The sequence below is a fragment of the Acipenser ruthenus genome, chromosome 2 (assembly GCF_902713425.1).
Source record: "Acipenser ruthenus chromosome 2, fAciRut3.2 maternal haplotype, whole genome shotgun sequence".
Taxonomy (NCBI): domain Eukaryota; kingdom Metazoa; phylum Chordata; class Actinopteri; order Acipenseriformes; family Acipenseridae; genus Acipenser; species Acipenser ruthenus.
The window spans coordinates 90,281,720-90,299,975 of record NC_081190.1 but is presented as its reverse complement, the minus strand read 5'-3'; the positions used below and the strand labels follow the sequence as shown (position 1 = coordinate 90,299,975).

Here is an 18,256-nt window from a genome sequence, read left to right as displayed (position 1 = left end):
TGTTGTATATGATTACAGATGACATAATATACAGTGGAAACAGGACCACAATAGAGAAGCTTATACGTTTTAGGACAGCACAGTACAGGCTAACTTCACTATAATGAACCAATCTTATAACGAACACCCATTTTTCACAATCCCAACAGCAAGAGTCGACTTTTTCAATGCAAGTTAGCCCTTTTAGTACACGATCGACCCGGATACAATGATCTCAGTACTGACTGACACTGAACTTTCTCCAGTGTCAAGTATGTTGTTCTCTCACTGAAAACAAAGACTATGGTTGACTAATTAAAAGATAACGCTAATTCAAAGAGTACCTATTGTAGTACGAATCATGCATGACGAATGCAATCGTTGCCTGACAGTCACCTTCACACAAACTGCATCCAGGCAACGGGCGTGAGGAGCAATCTACGCTGGATAGTTTTTTCAAGAGAAAGGACATGTAATACTGTACTCAGCATGTAAGTGTACATTCTTTCCTTTTTCATTTCTTTACTGTTTTTATTTAAACAGGGGGGAATTAGTGTTGGTGTAATTTATATGTGGAAATGGGTTTGTTTTGTGTTTTTTGAAGTTGTTATGTTTGTTAAAATGATTGTTTACAGACGGGCGCTCGATTGAGACTGGCTGCCTGCCTGTCTTGTATGTGCGTTACCATCCTTGGTAGCGTCACATGACCCGTTTGTTTACTTTCTGTTTTGTGTTTAATAAATCCTGCGCGTCTGTGCCAGCGTTTCAACTCCAACTCCTCTGTCTTGCAATGCGGTTACCCACACATGTGACATGAGTACCTTGTCACAATACCGTTTAAATGTTGATCAATGTGAAGGAAGTACTATGTATCGATGCTCAATTCAAATTTGCCTTTTTGTCATTATTCTGATACAGAAAAATGCCAAACCCTATTATAGTGAACACCCTGATATAACGAACTTTTCTCCAGGTCCCAGGGGGGTTTGTTATAGCGAAGTTAGATGTACCTACAGCCTTTCCCCTGTGTCGATCTGGGTGCCCCCCTGTGAGACTTACGGGAAAGGTAGATCAATACCAAAGCAATGAAACAGGAGAGATTTTCATGAAAAGGATCCAATATTTGTTACTTGGGGGCTAAACTGAGTAAAGTGAGACTTGAAATAAGCCTTGTATGCATCTCGGTCCTTCCTAATTTCTTAAGAGATTTTGAGAGGCTTTTTGCTTGCTTAACGCCTAGATCAAAAGTAGGATGGAGAGATTGACAACCTTTATTGTGTACTGGATTATATTTGTAAAACTCAATTTCATCAGTTTATTCCCAGTTCTAAATCTGGATTTTCGTAAAAAAAAACAAAAACAAAAAAAAAACACAACATTCTCTAAATTATATCAACTCTTACTGAAGAACTGTGTCAGGTTAATTATACATTCTGCCTACCATTTCTGAGGAAACACATCTTCAGCCCCATTCTGATGGGACTAAAATTCATCACATACAGTACACTAAACTCCTCTGGGAGCCTCTAAAGCAGAGGATGTCTGGGAAACCCTCCATCGTATCCATTTCAAGTTGTTGCTTTAACTTATTCCATGTGCATATTACCCTTTGTGTGCAATAAATACCCTTATAAAAGTTGACCATGGTATTTCTGCTTTTCCCCTGGTTTATGCATTTACCATTACTCCTTACCATGCTTACCTATGCTTTACCATGCTTTCACTATGTTTTATTACACTTTGGTGTGCTTTTGCTATGGTAAACTTTTATATGGGTAGTTTTGTCTGAATTCCATACATTCTCTTAATTAATTAATTTCCAAACTATTTATTAACATTTTTTTTTTGTTAACCAGTTTTTGCCAGTGTGAACAAATTCTATGATATACCAATTTCATTACTCAGTTCCTGTGTTGTGGAACTGTGAATAATGTGTCCAAATAAACTCTACTACATTTGTACAGAAAAACAAGGCTGGTTTGTGTTAGCCCTGCTCAAGAAGGAATGGTAAGACAGAAAGGAGTTGATACGTACATGGAGGCTGGACCGAGAGGATGTGAGATTAATAATTGCTGAGCTCGTCATGCCGTCCGCAAGCTACAAATCAAAAGGGTTGGTTAGCAGGGCTGGGTTAGACAAAACCACAAAAAGCTGAAAGGCAATAAAAGCATTAATTCAATTACTGGAGCAGAACAGAGGTAGTTCAGTCATACTGGATGTCATTATTGTATTATTTCCGGTTTATTCTGAATTTTACCGAAACATTACAGGATTTTATTTTTTGGACGTCGGTTTTTACTGATTTATACCTAATTTTTGACTATTCAATATTTTCCCGGTACTATTTTCTAGGAAATACACAATATTTTGATTAAAATGCTGTTTTATTTTGACTCTGCCATTGTAATAAGCAGCCCTACACTGTGTCCCAGGATACAGCAGACGTGTAGACGTCAGAGGATCAAATAACGTTCAAACGTGGTTCTTTGTCACTTTACAAATACATAAATTAAAGTTATTTAAAGTAATTTTTATCGCCTGATTATGCCGGCCAATTAAAGTTAGATTATTCTGGCAATTGCTGAGCGTAATAACTAATAGCTTGATCAAAAACTAAATTGAAATATTTACACAAAAATCTAATCTTTTTTGTGGATGATGAATGGGGAGAAAATGTAAATCAGTTTATGAATATTCAAAAGAAAACAAATGTTTCGAAGTATACAAAAAGCAAAAATAGCAGAAGTGGGTCAGATACAGTAAGGCAGAGGATGCATAGCGCAGCTAATACTGCTGCATTGAGGTACATGTTCGTGCTGACAATAAAAGAACATACTGAAAAATAAGAGACACATTAAACTAAAACAATAAAGTGAACTGACAGATAAGCAATCCATCTATGCGGCTTTTACATATGCATTAATAAAAGACAGCGCAGAATGACTGTGCTAATGAGTTTGTCTGAGCGCTGTGCTTTGCTGGACAGCCACTGTTTATTGCACAGAAGTATGTATTGGTGACTTCGTGCGACAGTACTGTCCATCAGCTAAAACACAGTCTAACGCCGACAATCTTAATCGTAAATATTTTACAGAAAATGGTGATGCTGTAGTTGGCAAACTTATGGAATGCATTAATGTCCAGTGTGATACTATTTCTATCAGCACAGCGATTTCCCATACGTTCGCAAAGTACCAGCTAACCTGGGAAAATGTGGCTTCGACTTGCACAGATTCTGCTTCATGATACATGCCAGGGACATTAAACTTAATCAGAAACCAGAACTGCTACACATCATATTCCACATGTAAAGTGTGTATACTGAGATCCCCCCCACCCCTACACCACCGATGATTTTTACCAAATTTTCAATTTAAAACTATTTTTTACCGATTGTATCCCTATTTTAATATATGTAAAATAAACTACGAAAAATTCCCAGAATTTTTTTTTAAAGATAAAAACCGAAAACACAGAACACTACCTATACTGTACATCCCTTATAAAAGTTGACCCCAGTAAATCTGCACATTATTTTTGCAGTTTTCCAATTAGTATGCCATGCTTTGACACTTTTTTTAATATGCTTTACTGTACCTCTCTGGGCTTTACAATGCTTACCTATCCTTTACCACACTTTCACTGTGCTTTATTACACTTGGCTATGCTTAAACTATAGTAAATGTTTATAAGGGGTATACAGTATGGTTTCAAACCACAGTACTATGCCTGTGCATTTCCATGGTAACAAGGGCTGATCCTACATAGTAACTAACCTCCTCAGTCTATACTGTGACCCTTAGTGTTTCAATGTTACAGCAAGCAGCAGTACTTTGTTATACAATTAAAAAAATGTTACAGAAGTCTTTGTCTAAAGACATTTTACTTTGTCTAAAGCATTTTACTCTAAATGAATCAATCGGTTCAAAATGTAGTACATGAAAATACAAATAAAACATCCTAATCCTGTGCTTATTAAGGTACATAAGATACACAATGAATTGAGCGGTTGTTCAAACGGTCTCTTCTTAAAGTACATTTGAGAGTTACTCAAGTATCATAATGAAACTGACAATTTGCATGACCAGATCCAACCTGTCAGTACATTTTAAACCCTGTTTGGTGCACCTCATTGCAAAAATAAGAAAATTAGCATCATTTTTATTTGTGGGACTCGTATGTCCCTTGTACCTTAAAGGGTTAAGAGGCCTTCAATACCCTACTAGTACGAATTAGTCTTCAAATGTGTTTTTCACAAAAAAAAATCAGTCGTTTACACTAGCAAAAATAACGCTCCTCATGTCTCTCTTCTTCCTTTAGTCCATGACATATGACTATATAGTGGGTCTGACACATGAATGCATTTATAATGTGTATAGTAAGTAACCACAGACCTCCCAGTGTCCTCCGCTGTGGACTAACAGAGTTAATGTAATCTTCACAAAGATTATTTTGACATACTATATCGCCTAACCTCAGACCTCCCACTGCCTTTGCTAAAGGAGGCCTGAAGTGGAACAGTGGTCACTCTGGAAATGGTTGGGTGCATCTGTATGTAGTTACAACCTGATAGTTTTAAGTTGTTATCGCTGCTGAAAATGGTGCGTTTTGGAATTCAGTTTTTTTCTACATGCCGTCACTTCATGTAACTGCCCAGTTTAACCATGTTAAATAAGAAATAAAAAAGCAAGTGATTAATATAATTACTGCACCATTAAAAAGCAGAAACAAGGTTTTTTGTTGACCTCCAAAGCCAGTTTGTATTTGTATGCACGCTTTGTTGTTGTTTCTGTCTCAGGTTAATATGCACATTGCAAAAACATTCAGATTATTTAAGCGATAGTGTCCGTTGATGAAGGCTGTACCATGTGGTAGTTGACTGTCTGGAGTTATGTGCCCCGAGCCGAAGGACCGTGACTGGAGTTATGCATCCTGATGCTGAGGTTGGAAAGCCATTTTGTTTTTTGTGGGGTGGCGTCAGAGGGCACTATCGGTCGGACGACTATAACCCGTATTTCCCATATCACAGATTTACAGTACTTTATGCAACCTCTTTCCTAACTGTATAAAGAACACTTGAAATCAAGGTAAACAGGATTATTCACTAGCAATAGACCAGGAACAGTTATTCTTCTGTGACAAATTCTGTTTATGATATGCAACACACCTTGAAGTCAGTCAATCACCAACTAGGATCATTTTTGAAAATGTCAGTTTTTGTAACTGTAAAAATAGCTACGTACTCAAAAACTGCCTCTTTCTGCAAGTTATCAGGTGGCAAGTTACACCTTTGTGGAAGCAACTAATCTAGTCTGTATTTATAAGGGAAGATAAAGGGGTCCCATCGCAAGGAGGAATGAGTCATTCTTGCCCAGTTAAAGTTGGTTTACCCTTGTTTGTTTCCATTAAACAGTGAAATGGTTCCCCACTAATACTGGTTCCAACAAGGAAATGCCATACACATTCTCTCATAATCCCACTGACAGTGGCGGTTAATTGTAGTCAAAACTGGCGCTGAATAGTTTTGCCTGTGCCAAGTTGTCTATCCTCAAGAAACTGTTAGTTATTCAGAGACCATTCAGAAGAACCCTATTTAACTTTTAAGAGCAGAGATGACAAATATTTGAAGCCCTGTGGGGACCAATTTAATAGTCTTCTCACCCCCGAACGAGAGTCAGTTTTTCCTATTTATTTATTTATTTATTTATTATTTTTTCTCTCTCAATTTTTTTTCCCAGTAAATCTCTGGCTGAGAAAAGCGCAAAAAAAAGATGTTGTGGCGCCTGTGGTGACAGGGGCGAGGCCCACAGAATAATAGTCTGCCCATGACGATACACCACATCTAAACGATCTCCAGTTTAAAGCTCCAGCCTTCACATTGTGCCAGGGCATTATATATAGAATAATGCAGACTTCAAAAATCAAAAGCCTCTTAAATTGGGCTAATTAGGAGCAGGCCTTTTTTTCACGATCGTCTTTAAACAAGGAGATGCTTTGCAGACCCACACTGCAAACAGTATCAGGCTTGGGCGCCTAATAAAAAAAAAGAACTTAAACATTCAGTAGGCATAATCTGTACTCTAGAAGGTATCTCACTTTATTGTTTTAATGTAATACTTCTGAGTGAGATCAATGTATAGGATCAATCCTTAGAGCCCTGTGAACAATACAATTAACTTCCCCTTTATAACTTTAACCTTCAACTTTATAACCTGCATGGTTACTATTAATTAGGGGTGCACTGATAAAGATTTTCTTGGCCAATACCTGATGGTTATCTACCCATATCGGCCGATACCAGATGCCGATAATAATACAGTGCAGGTAAGCTATTGTAAACTACTAGAACAAGATATAGGGCCTATATGTAAACTGTTTCAGAATTATAAATGTTAAAAATGAACAGATATCGTGTACGTGTTGTATGTATAACAAAAATGAACAGGGATTGTTTACTTGTTGCATAAAATACAAAGAATAATGTAATATTATATTGTGTGCTTGACAGTAATTTATGCATTTGTTTTACAACAGTCACACAAAAATAACATTTTTCATTTGTACTAGTAAAAACACTTCTGTAGAAAAAAATATATAATGTGACACTGACTTTTAGAGCTACTTGCTGTCAAACATTGCGTATTATAACATTGTGTTTATTTTTACTTTCTCTCTTTTCGTTTTTGTTTATTATTCTTTCTTCAGTTCATTCAAGCTGCAAAGCGTGCACCACCCAGCATTTCACCGGGAGCCGCACTTGAACTACAAAAGAGTCGGATGCAGCTCTTTTGAGCTGGGATTTGGCCACCTCTGCTACATAACAATGACAATACATTAGATTTGGTTACACTTTACATTACACTAACATGTATCAGGTAGTGCAGGCTTCAAAACGATATGTATCATGATACATGTGATGGTCCTGATGGGCTACCTTTATGATCCGTAATAAGACGAAAGGATCATTTTAAAATAAAAAAAATAAAAAAATGTAATGAGTTAGGGAGAGTGTATTCACACCAACTATAAATACACATATTCTTCCTTCAAGAGCCACTTAGTCAACTACAATGAGCTATGTTGTTCTTTTTTTGTATGCTCATTATGATAGGAAATATCATGTAGAATCATTACTCTGCTAACATTAAGTATCTCAAGCAACACTGTTATCACACATGGTTGTGGCATTTTATAAAAAAAAAAAAAAAATGCTGGCAGCCACTACCGTCTTTTGTAATTACACAGTATTTAGACACGTTGTTATACAATATAAAAATACAATATAATTACTACATAGCAGTACAAGCAATTACAGTGTAATTAAAGACACTTAATTTAAAGTGTTATCATAGATTTAATCATGTAAAATTATGTAAAAACATGAAACAATTGCCTCAGACCCACTTGGTTTGAGGGCCCACCACCTGGCCCAACTATACAAGGCAGTAGATCCCCCTCCCACTCCCCCGCCAAATAAATTGGACTAATGCGTAGCTATAAGGGTAGAGATTGAGGAGAAGGAGGGATGTGACGAGGCAGGGTGAGTTACATGGTTATTACATGGTGTTTTTTTTTTGGTTTTTTTTGCCGTTGGTTAGAAATTGATGGTTACCAAGGTCTTGTACTGTATCTCTCAGTGGATCTATTCCATATAAATATCATCAATTAACTAAACACATTTTTCATGTAACTGGTGTGTTAAATAATTATGCTTTTGCTGTGTGAATCCTGCCATGTGAGAGAGGAGAGCTGTGGTTTCAATGTACTGTCCAAGGGAAAAGCTTTCAAGATAAACATCTGAGCAGTGCCACTGGAATAATCCACTTAATAAAGAGATGCACTCGAGTCAGCTACGGAGCATCGCATACACTGAGGTTTGATATATATTACTGAAGTCTTGGCACAAACATGACATTACACAGACAACACTGTTAATAAATATATAAGTTACTGAAGTCTTGGCACAAACATGACATTACACAGACAACATTGTGGAAGGAATTGTGCCACAGTGGCATTCCCTCCCCATTACGAGAACTTGAATGCACTTCTAATTGTGCTAGATTTGGAGAAGTGCCTTGTTAGAATATGATATCATTTGGAGGTTTGCAATAATTCTAGGCAGAGGGCTCAGCCCACTACACTAATCCTATTGACTAACCGAACCTATGAAGACCAAGCCCACCTATCACCAAATGTCCTGAAATTCCTTGGCATCTCATTTAATAAGGTTGTTTTTCTTTAAAGTTCTATAATTGTCATTGCTTTTGGCAATGTACTTTTAAAATGATGCAATACATGAACAATTCTTTAATCTGCTTTCTCCATCCAGCACGATCCACAACACACCAACTTCCATACGACCTACGACTTCTATAACCTGCTGTCCAATCCAAGTGTCAGAAATGCAGATTTAATCACGTATAAACATGCTGCCTTTTGAATTAATCTGACTAAGCATCAATTTACAATCGATTTTTTTTATTGGTGGTATTTTAAAATCTGTGCTTATTCATGATTAATTAATGTTTGTAATAGGGTTAAGCTTGAATTTTTGTTTACTTTGAATCTAACAGTAAATCATACATGTGTTCATATGTTATTACATTTGAATTACAGGCATTCTAAAATGTTACCAATAATAATAATAATAATAATAATAATAATAATAATAATAATAGCCCTACCACCATACAAGAACCACAAAACAGACAACAGGAACCAAGAAACAAAGTCAACATACACCACTAACAAAGGCGCTGAGTGATATATCATAGTGATATATAGTGATATATTGAGTGATATATCTTGAAATGTATTTTTGTTTACGACTGTAAGTCGCCCTGGATAAGGGCGTCTGCTAATAAATAAATAAATAATATCAGGAAAGATCTGCCTTAGAAATTGCCCACATCCCAGCAGGAACCACGTCCCATAGCACCATAAAACCAGACCAGGAGAGTTACAAGCAAACAAATACTTACTAGACTTTTCTTCTTCAACCACCATCTGGAATACCGGTACTAGTCATATGAATACAAAAATTAGTTAATAAACTATCTGACCTTCATGCAGCCTTAAAAACCAGCAATGGCCTTAAACATCTAAACAACCAGTGCCACCAAGGTGTGTTGTGCCTTGGCAGTTACTGTATTTAAAGAACCAAACTTATGCACACCCTTCTCATGAAGGTGATGATACAAACCAATCTCAACAAATATCACCCAACCTTTTCATTAGTTGCAACAGCTCTAGAGGAATACTAGCATGTTGATAGCCTGAACCCATGTTTCTGCTATAATAATTCTACAGTAAATAGGTTTGCAATGATTCAAGGATTTAATTATTAAGTTATCTTTTTAATTGGTTCAGGCTTCTAGTTCTTTGGTTCGTTTGATTATGAATTGTTGTTGTCAATGGACAAATGAACAACATTGCACATGTTCTTTTATCTCTTGTCATTTGCAGTGCAGGGGTGGAAATAACGGCATTCATTGCAGGTTTTACAACAAGCTTGATTAGCCCCAGTGTACAGGTACCAAGCTCAGGTGCGTCGTATTAAACTCAACGTGAAACCAGCAATGGATCAAACTGTTATACAATGGGAGTCTTAATTCCACCCCTGTAGTGTGAGGTGAGGGTTTCTAAAGTTTGGAATGTCCTGTGCTATCCTTCTATGAGAACACTGTAATGGCCAATCTGTCTATAAAAGGCACTTTATTAGGACCTGTCCACCCAATTGGATCCTTTTTAGACTTTTAAGAATATGCACCATACCTGAAACAATGGCGTATGTGAGATGGGTGTCGTGAAACTGTGAAAACTGTAGTGTGGCGTTTCAAAGCATGTCTGTCTTCACCGTTTAGTTACCACTAATATTGTTCCACACATCCTGTAGCAACTGCACCCTCCATTAGATACACACCGCACACTCCAATATACCCAAACTGAAAATCAATACTAGCACAAGGCAAGAGCTGTAACGTGTCTGCTTAAATAAACAATATGTTAATAGTTATTCATGAAAGGCACACAACACGGTTAACTGTGCATTGCTATTGGAGATCGGCACTGTTGCAAAATATGAAGCTGACTAACTGTCTCTTTGGGTGGTATCTGGTAGCCTAGTATTAAATTCATTGAATTAAAAAGACTTTGAATAAAATACCTTTAAAAGATCTATTATAAGTAGACTTGCTAATTTTAATTGGTAAAGCTTGTTAAACGTTGAATTCCCATTTTTTATTTTATTACCAAATATAATCATTTAGAAATCATCTCTAGTTTGTGTAGTTTTTATACTAACTGTCTGTCCCGTCTCTTTTCCGCTGTGAATCGCTTATCAGTCAACTCAGTGTGTAGTTTCACTGTCAGCCATTTCACCCTGTTCTGACAGATCTCGTTGACTGAAGCAGTGCTAGAATGCTGTCATTCGTTTAAATAACTGTCAATCATCAAGACCTGCATCGACTGTGCACTTTCATTTGCCAGCTACATCGTCTGTCATTCAAAGCGCCTACTTTGAAATTAGCAGGTTAAGGTGTAGGTAAGCTTTTGCTATAGGTATATGATATACTAGTTTGACGCAAGTGGAAAACACTTAATGAGTATTGTGCACAATACCCTGACCGATGGCTGAAGTCTCTGCAGCAGGACGAAGAGGGCCCATCTTCCTTACCTTCCAGTGACTCTGAGTCCAGCTGTGAAGCAGGAGAGGGGTGGGGGAAGCTCAGACTCTGTGTAAAAGTCTGTGTAATACACTTTTATATGCTGCGTTTACTACAGTTTATTAGAGACAATTTTTAAATTTGTGTCGGATCTTTATCTATACAAGGTATAGCTCCACTGTGACCAAACGTTATTTCAATTAGAAGGTTGGTAACCATGGTTTTGTTGCATGTTGAACATGATAAAGGGGTTTCGCTACTGAAACGTTTCTAAATGGCATAAAAAGTATGTTTTTTTGGTTTTTTAAAGCATAAAGGTCGAAATAAAGATAAAAAACTCGTAAATCCTTTCAGAAATAAACATCAATATTACTCGTCGAACTTGCAAAAAAAAAACCGAATAGTAGCAAATCATGCTTTTTCAGTATTGGCAGCTATTTCAACTAAGTTTAACTAGCAGTGCAGCAGAAATTTAAGACAGACTAACAGATGCCAATTCTGGCACTGATTTATGTAACTGATTTCTGTTAAACAGTGAAATAGATATCTGAGAGGATTTAGGCGGATTCAGGTTTTTCGGTACCCGTGTCTACCGCTAATTGTATTATTAATAAGGATTAAAAAAAAAAAAGAAATAGAAACAGCCAGCTGCCAGCATTTGATGTATTTAAAGATAGAAATCCCATTGGATCATATTCTTTTACCTGTCCTGGAATGAGAGGCTGTTTGTCATCGATGTCTATCAGCACATCATCATGAGGGGTGAGGCTGATCTCATCTGGAAAGCAGGCACAAACATTTAAACCCCTTTATTGCAGGATATAAAATCACGAAGGGTGAGACTAAGTATGTAACAGAATAATGTATTGGTTAAAATATATCATCACACAATAACATATCTAGAATATTACCAGCCCAAAACCAATGATAACTATTTTTGTTCCCTTAGGAGAGGAGAGGGGTATTCTATAGTTGTTCCTGTTTCTTTTGAGATGTTTCAAAGTAAAATAAATAAATAAATAAATAAAGTAATATTTGACTAATAGGTTATTTTATAATACTACTATGAGTACTACTATTACTATAAATAATAATCAGAGGTCACGCTAGCTTTTCTGTTCATGTGTTCCTGAAACGCACATGCCCAAAATGTGTCCCATCCATCAGATACTAATAAACTCCAGGGATGTGCATTTTGGTACATTTTTATAAACGCTTAAACTCTACACTATATTGTAGTTTAAACAATCTATGTCTGTGTATAGATATGAACACACTTTTTTCTTTATGCTATACTAACAGGAGACCGTTTGCATGACAAGACGGGATTCTAAGCAGTTTGTTGCCTTCATCTACGTGTTTTAATCTTCTGCATTCCAGTAACACTGACAGCAACAGCATCACAGTGTCTGTGTCTTCAAACAAAGATTCTAGAAAATCTGTGCATCCGTGTGTGTATATGCATTTTTTTGCTCAGCAGCTTTTTCACACACGGTACAGTACATCTTGCCATCTCAACAAACAAGCCATGGGTACTTCATCTCCCATTCAAAATTATAAGAACATATTTTTTGTTTGCGTTTTTCTGCATTACTACTGCTTGCAACTGCTTCGGTCACTGTAGTACTCGTACAGTCAGAAGTACATGGCTAAGATGCAGAAGGATGATCTTCTGCTTAGCAAAAAAACTTAACTGCTTCGCCATATAGACCTGAACACGGTTTCGTCCTCCATTTTCAATATCTAATGAGGGTAGAGTAAACAAACTCTTCTGCAGCACTTCCGCTACTGTTTGAATGCAGTAAGTTTCAATGTAGTAGTCGATATTTTAGCATACTTTTCAGTTTTGTAATGGTTTCTTTTGTTAAACACATAATCCTCAATATGCTTATGTGACCATGAGTAGAAAAATAACTTAATGTCAGTGAAATACGCACAACTAATAAGAAAAGCATAGTATCACTCTACAGATTAGCTAACAAGGAGATAAACTATAGCAAGCTAACGCTGAAAAATAAAACCAAGCTAAAATGATCCAACATTTATCCATTCTTCTTCTTACCATTATTATTATTACAGATTCAGAGATATGGCAACATCGAAAACATGTTACGTTATAGGCTGTGGCAGCAGCAATTACAGACTATACAGAGATGATTGAAACAAGGATGTACGACTCACGGAGTTCACGGAGTAATTGCATTTATACTTCTTTCTATTCTAAGTTGTTTATTAAGTTTATTGTTAAATAACACATAATGTTTTCCTATATACTTCATTTTACAATTTCATTTTTGGACTGATCTCTTTTCCAACCAAGAGAGAGAATGCTCATCATCGGTGGTTAAAGGCCTGCCAATGGGGTGACGAAGGCAAAGCATTCAAGTGCAAGGAACCTTCCAAGTTTCAATGTGTTTGTTCCCTACACTTCATGATGGTGAGCCAACCGAAGACCGTCCTGATCCAGAGATTAACCTGGGACACTTAAAGCAGGTGTTCAGTCATAAAAAACTACCAAAACGGGAACAAGTATCACTGCCACCAACAACATCAAAAAGAAGCAGACAGTCTTCAACACCCCTCCTAGCCCAATCTGAGCGTCAATTTGAACACCCCCCCCGGTCACCAGGAGCAGCTTAACACCTTTCATCTTTATTCTTACAATAGTTGTCCAGTTACTTTGAAAGGATCTGGCAGCATTACACCTCCAACCATAAGTTTCTTTTGATAATCCTGCAATGCCTGTCCTAACTCATGCTCCTCTGTCGTGCATACAGGAATATTTTCTTCATAAGCAATAAAGGCCCTACAAATGTACTCAAAAAAGTAAAATGTTAACGTCAATGTTAATTAACTAACATAATGAACTTTAAAGTATATTCCCATCCTATTTCATCATATACTTAGATTTACCTTGCTGCAAGTTCATTAAATTTCCCTTCTGTGGATTTCTTTCTCAAAGACAGAAATGCCTTCAGTGCAGCAGCTGACCACATGTTGAACGATTCAAGTGTCATTTCAGACCGATTGACAGACATGACAGCTTCAGGGTCCAGAGGGACATTAGAACCAAGTCCTGCTGTACAATCCTCCCTGACTGTCTTGCTAAAATGTTCTATCAATTCATTTATTAAACCTAAAACTGGAAATATATAACACAAAACTATTATTTTTTCACCCCTGTAAATTAAAAAATAAATAAATAATAAAGGTACCATTTCAACATATATTGGGATTGACATATACTTAATTCTAGTTCACATATTAGGCTTACTAACATATGTTTGCCTGTTCTGCCCTCTTCAATACCTATTTGCAGAATAAAACTTAAAAGAATGGTACAGACACAAACAGTAACAAAAACACTGCCTAACCTACAGAGTCTATTTTAAATGCAAGAGACATATAATAAGAACGATGTTTATTTACATAAGGACACAAACCTGTGGAACAATTCAAGTTATTCAATTTATGATACAGTGTAGAATTAACAACAGAAAATATTTGGTTCTTTAACTACATTGAAAATTATGCATTGCGATTTCAGAAAATGCACATGGGTTTCTAGTTTGAACGATGTAAATAAAAAAATGGATATGACCATTCCTGACAATAATAATAATAATAACACAATATTTTGCTAATATGCAGAGTCATTAATCTTTGATAACCATGTCTACAACTTTATACATAAAACTTAATATTAAAACAGCTAAAACGACTGTGTGCATTTAATCATTGACAACAAATTGCCCTGCATAAAAAAGGTTATTTGTCAATGTAAGGGCCTTAATTAAGTAGATATACATTGCTGTTATTTACAAAGTTACAAATGCATGTGGTATGAGACCGTACAAAGGTTAACCCAAACTATAATGGGGTGAAGTTTGTCAAATTCACCATTAAACACATTGACTTGCTGCTTTGTTTACTCTACCCTCTCTGGATTTTGCGTCATATCCGGCCCACCGGGCATGCGCATATCGGAACTGTGTTCAGGTCTACTGTCAGACACTGGTCAGGCGCCAGAAACGTCTAAAAGTAAATATCCTTCTTAATATTAATAAGGCTTATTGCTGCCACCTACAGGACTGGAGTGTACCTTAATCAAGGCTGTTATATTGCAGAACAGTTTTTTTTAAACAAGAAAGAATTTTACTTACAGTCATTTTGCTGCAGTGTAATAGATTACCATGAATATGCATGTCTGTGTCCCTTTCCCATTCTGTGCGTCCCGTGAACGCAAGACAAAATATTTTTCCGTTCAATGGATTTATTTTGCGTCTAGGACGTAAAATGTTGCCTTAACGAGACCTCTGAATAATAATAATAATAATAATAATAATAATAATAATAATAATAATAATATGAATACAATAGTTTGAGATTTTTAAGACAAAAAACTAATAAAGAACAACAATATAACTGTACAGCGGTCCAGATAAGCTGCGTACCTGCTGTTTTTACGCATAAAAAAATCAGAAATATGCACTCAATTTAAATGTATTGTGTAAAAATATGCATAGCAATTTTGCTGGACAGCTTGTCTGCCTCCCCTCCCGCCGCCTCTAAAACTTCCACTGACAACTACATCTCCCAGAATACAATGTCTACAGTTACTAGGAAACTGTACACAAGAAAAACCAAACCAACAAACATTGTCTTTGCAGCCAATCACAATAAGAAATTTGAAGCTACACAGGTTGACGCGTAAACACCCCAGTCCAGTTACAAATCCAACTGGAACCATCGTCAGAGGCAACCGCTAAAAAAAAAGGTGGCAATAATATTAAGCAAACTGTTTTGTAACATATGAATGCATTTCCTTATTTTATTTATCTGTATGGCTTGATACTGAGGTTTTAACGTGTTCATCGAGTTTAAGAATGTAATGTTAAAATATAAGTAACGTAATTAATTTGCAGTCAGTGTGATACCTCGAAAAAAAATGCGCTGAGCCGATAAAGAACCTTGTAGAACACAGGTGTGGTTGTACAGTAGTTCAAAGTAACATTGCAGTTAAAATGGAAGGCTCTTTTTAAATGCCTACCCTATTACCATTAAAGATTGTACACTATTTACCAAGATTACTCTCTCAGTGTTAAAATTAGAGAGTAAGTTACTCCTACACCCAAAACCTTTTTGGAGCGCTGGCTGCGTATGTTTCTTGATAGTTTTATAGCACTTTAGAGTACAGGGCATGAATAGCCAGCCAATGACATTGTAATAACTAATTAGCAATGATTCCTGCTCGTACACAGTAACTACAGTGCAGTTATATGTAAATGGCAGGTTGTTATCTGATGCAATTACATGGTAAGACCATGGCACAGGTCATCATGTACTTATACACCTATTCAACTAGTAGGTAGCACGTAACATTGCTAGTTACCCATTTACATGGCAATGCATATCCCGTAATGTAATGCTCTCCAGTTATTTGTACAAATTTCCTTTTAACACTTGCTTAGAAATTGGAACCCTGCAGTGTATCTCTTGCCCCTAGCTATCCGCTCTGCATGCCCCTGTGATATTCTCTTTGCAGCCCCACCTGGTTGGTGGTCACTGGGTTCCCTCTCCAGCCTGTCAGGGTCGCAGTGGTATTGCTTCAGGTCCTTGATGGTGCACTGCCCCACCACGGGCTTCCTGCCGAACTGCCTGTTATCAATGACCTTCACGATGATGGGTGGAGAGTACAGCTCTTCCGTGGGCAGACACTACAGGAAGAGCAACAAGAATTCAGACAACAGACGGGGATTCCTCCAGGTACAATACTGTTTTGTTTGTTTAACCACTTTCACATGTGGTCTTGACAGCTTCAATGTAACACTGTAACACTGCTGCAATAACAAGCCACAAAACATCAGTTCCGTTTTAGGAACTCATGGCAGTAAAATTGGTTCAATACACAGGTTCTCAAGGGGCATTCCTCCTCCATATTATAACCGCCAACAGGTTGCGGGTATATTACAATGAAAATACACACACACATACGGCACCCACCCTCAATCCCTTCCTAAACTCCCCCAAACACCCTGAGCCCCAAACCCCCTCAAAAAATGCAACAAAACAGGTACCCATAATCCCCCAACTCTCTCCCTCGTTAGCATGCAAGCGCTCCCCCAAATCCTGTCATAGCTTTCTGTAGCATGTCACTGTGAGAGCGAGTGAAAGTTAGAAGACAGCGAGACTCACCACTTCCATGAAGAGCACGCTGATGTCAAAGTTGGGCTTCTTCTTGGCGCTGCGGATGACACAGGACTGTACCATCTGACCCCCGCACTCCACCTGCAGGCTGGGCGAGGCCACACTCGCCAGCTGGAAGCTTTTCAGGTTCCTCACACCCCAGGCCAGGATCTACAACGGACAGGACAGGGCAAGACCATACAGGGGGCGATCAAGGACACTGTCTACCACATATACTGTACAAGCTACAATACTTTATCTGGTCATTTACTGTACCACAGATCCAGTTCCAAATGTGTAAATTTACTTCTATTTTTGAAGGCATAAAAGCCATGATAAAGTTTATTAAAATGAGAATAGGAAGGTGTTAAACAGACCTTAAATATATTGAAAAATACTTCAATATCATTTCAAATGTTTATTGGTGAATTTATGCTAAAACTTTCACTTAAGTGTCTCTAATTACTATGTAAATACACAGTAATTAGAGACACTTAATGTAAAGTGCTGCCGAATTTATTGCTTTTCTTTTGTATTTAAAAAGACCTTCCAATGTGGACAAATTGCCCATGTTATACTGTTACTAGTTTTATAAACACAGGAGAACGTTACTGACGGCACTGAAAAGCATTGAGCACAGTACCTTGTATTATGTTAAGAGCTCTAGCAGGCCCGGAGGCTTTGCACTCACCTCGATAGCAGTGCGTTGCAGTACAGGCTTGATTTCCTGTGGCAACGTGTAGATGTTGGGCTCCCTCTGTGGAGGAGGGATGGGCAGGTCTGTGTCCGCTGGCTGACAGCAAGTGGAAACATGATTAGAGCAATACGAAGCACAGGGTCGCTCTCCTTGAGACCATTTCTATTACAGTGTATAAGGTTTAAATGTGCAGTGTCTAAGGATTTGCAGTCCCTTTGGACAACAGATGAGGGGTGTTCTATAGAGTTTTTCCTGTTTCCACTGAGATGTTTTAAAATAAGAAAGATTACTGAAAAAGTACATTCAAGCCAGGGGGGCTTAACAGGCCATGAATTGTAACTTTTTTTTTTTTTTGTAAATCTTAAATCGTAAAATACTACATATACACTTTTCGATTATACGATTATACTGGCAGACTGGAGAACCTGACAATTTATGCATGTCCTTCAGCCTCCACTAGGTGGCTCTTTACAATCCTTTAGCCACAGTGTCACCTGGTAAAGAACAGTCAGACCTAATAATAATAACATTCAGTATATACTGTATGTTTTAAATACACACTGAGTTTCATGCATATTCAAAGTACTGCATACACAATGATTATATATATCGCAATCTCAGCTAGCAATCTGGATGTCTTTTGTTTGACCAGAGCATGACCGTTTACTATTCAGTAAATAGAAGATTAAAGAATATATGAGCTACAATATAAAGTGTGAAAAGGAGT

General features: G+C 37.2%; 1 protein-coding gene across 12 annotated transcripts in view; it reads right to left on the bottom strand.

The window, feature by feature from the left end:
- Nucleotides 1–18,256, bottom strand: part of dysf (dysferlin, limb girdle muscular dystrophy 2B (autosomal recessive)) — a 143,610-nt gene that overhangs the window by 21,389 nt on the left and 103,965 nt on the right. For 5 of the 12 annotated variants that reach the window (XM_059003626.1, XM_059003647.1, XM_034014290.3 and 2 more), the window contains 6 exons: nt 17,524–17,625; nt 16,842–17,003; nt 16,198–16,363; nt 11,351–11,424; nt 8,964–9,002; nt 2,014–2,076 (listed from right to left, as the gene is read on the bottom strand). In XM_059003626.1, the coding sequence (XP_058859609.1) occupies nt 2,014–2,076; nt 8,964–9,002; nt 11,351–11,424; nt 16,198–16,363; nt 16,842–17,003; nt 17,524–17,625 (606 nt within the window). The remainder of the gene's footprint in view (nt 1–2,013; nt 2,077–8,963; nt 9,003–11,350; nt 11,425–16,197; nt 16,364–16,841; nt 17,004–17,523; nt 17,626–18,256) is intronic. The other 7 variants (XM_034014296.3, XM_034014292.3, XM_034014295.3 and 4 more) reach the window with 3 other exon arrangements.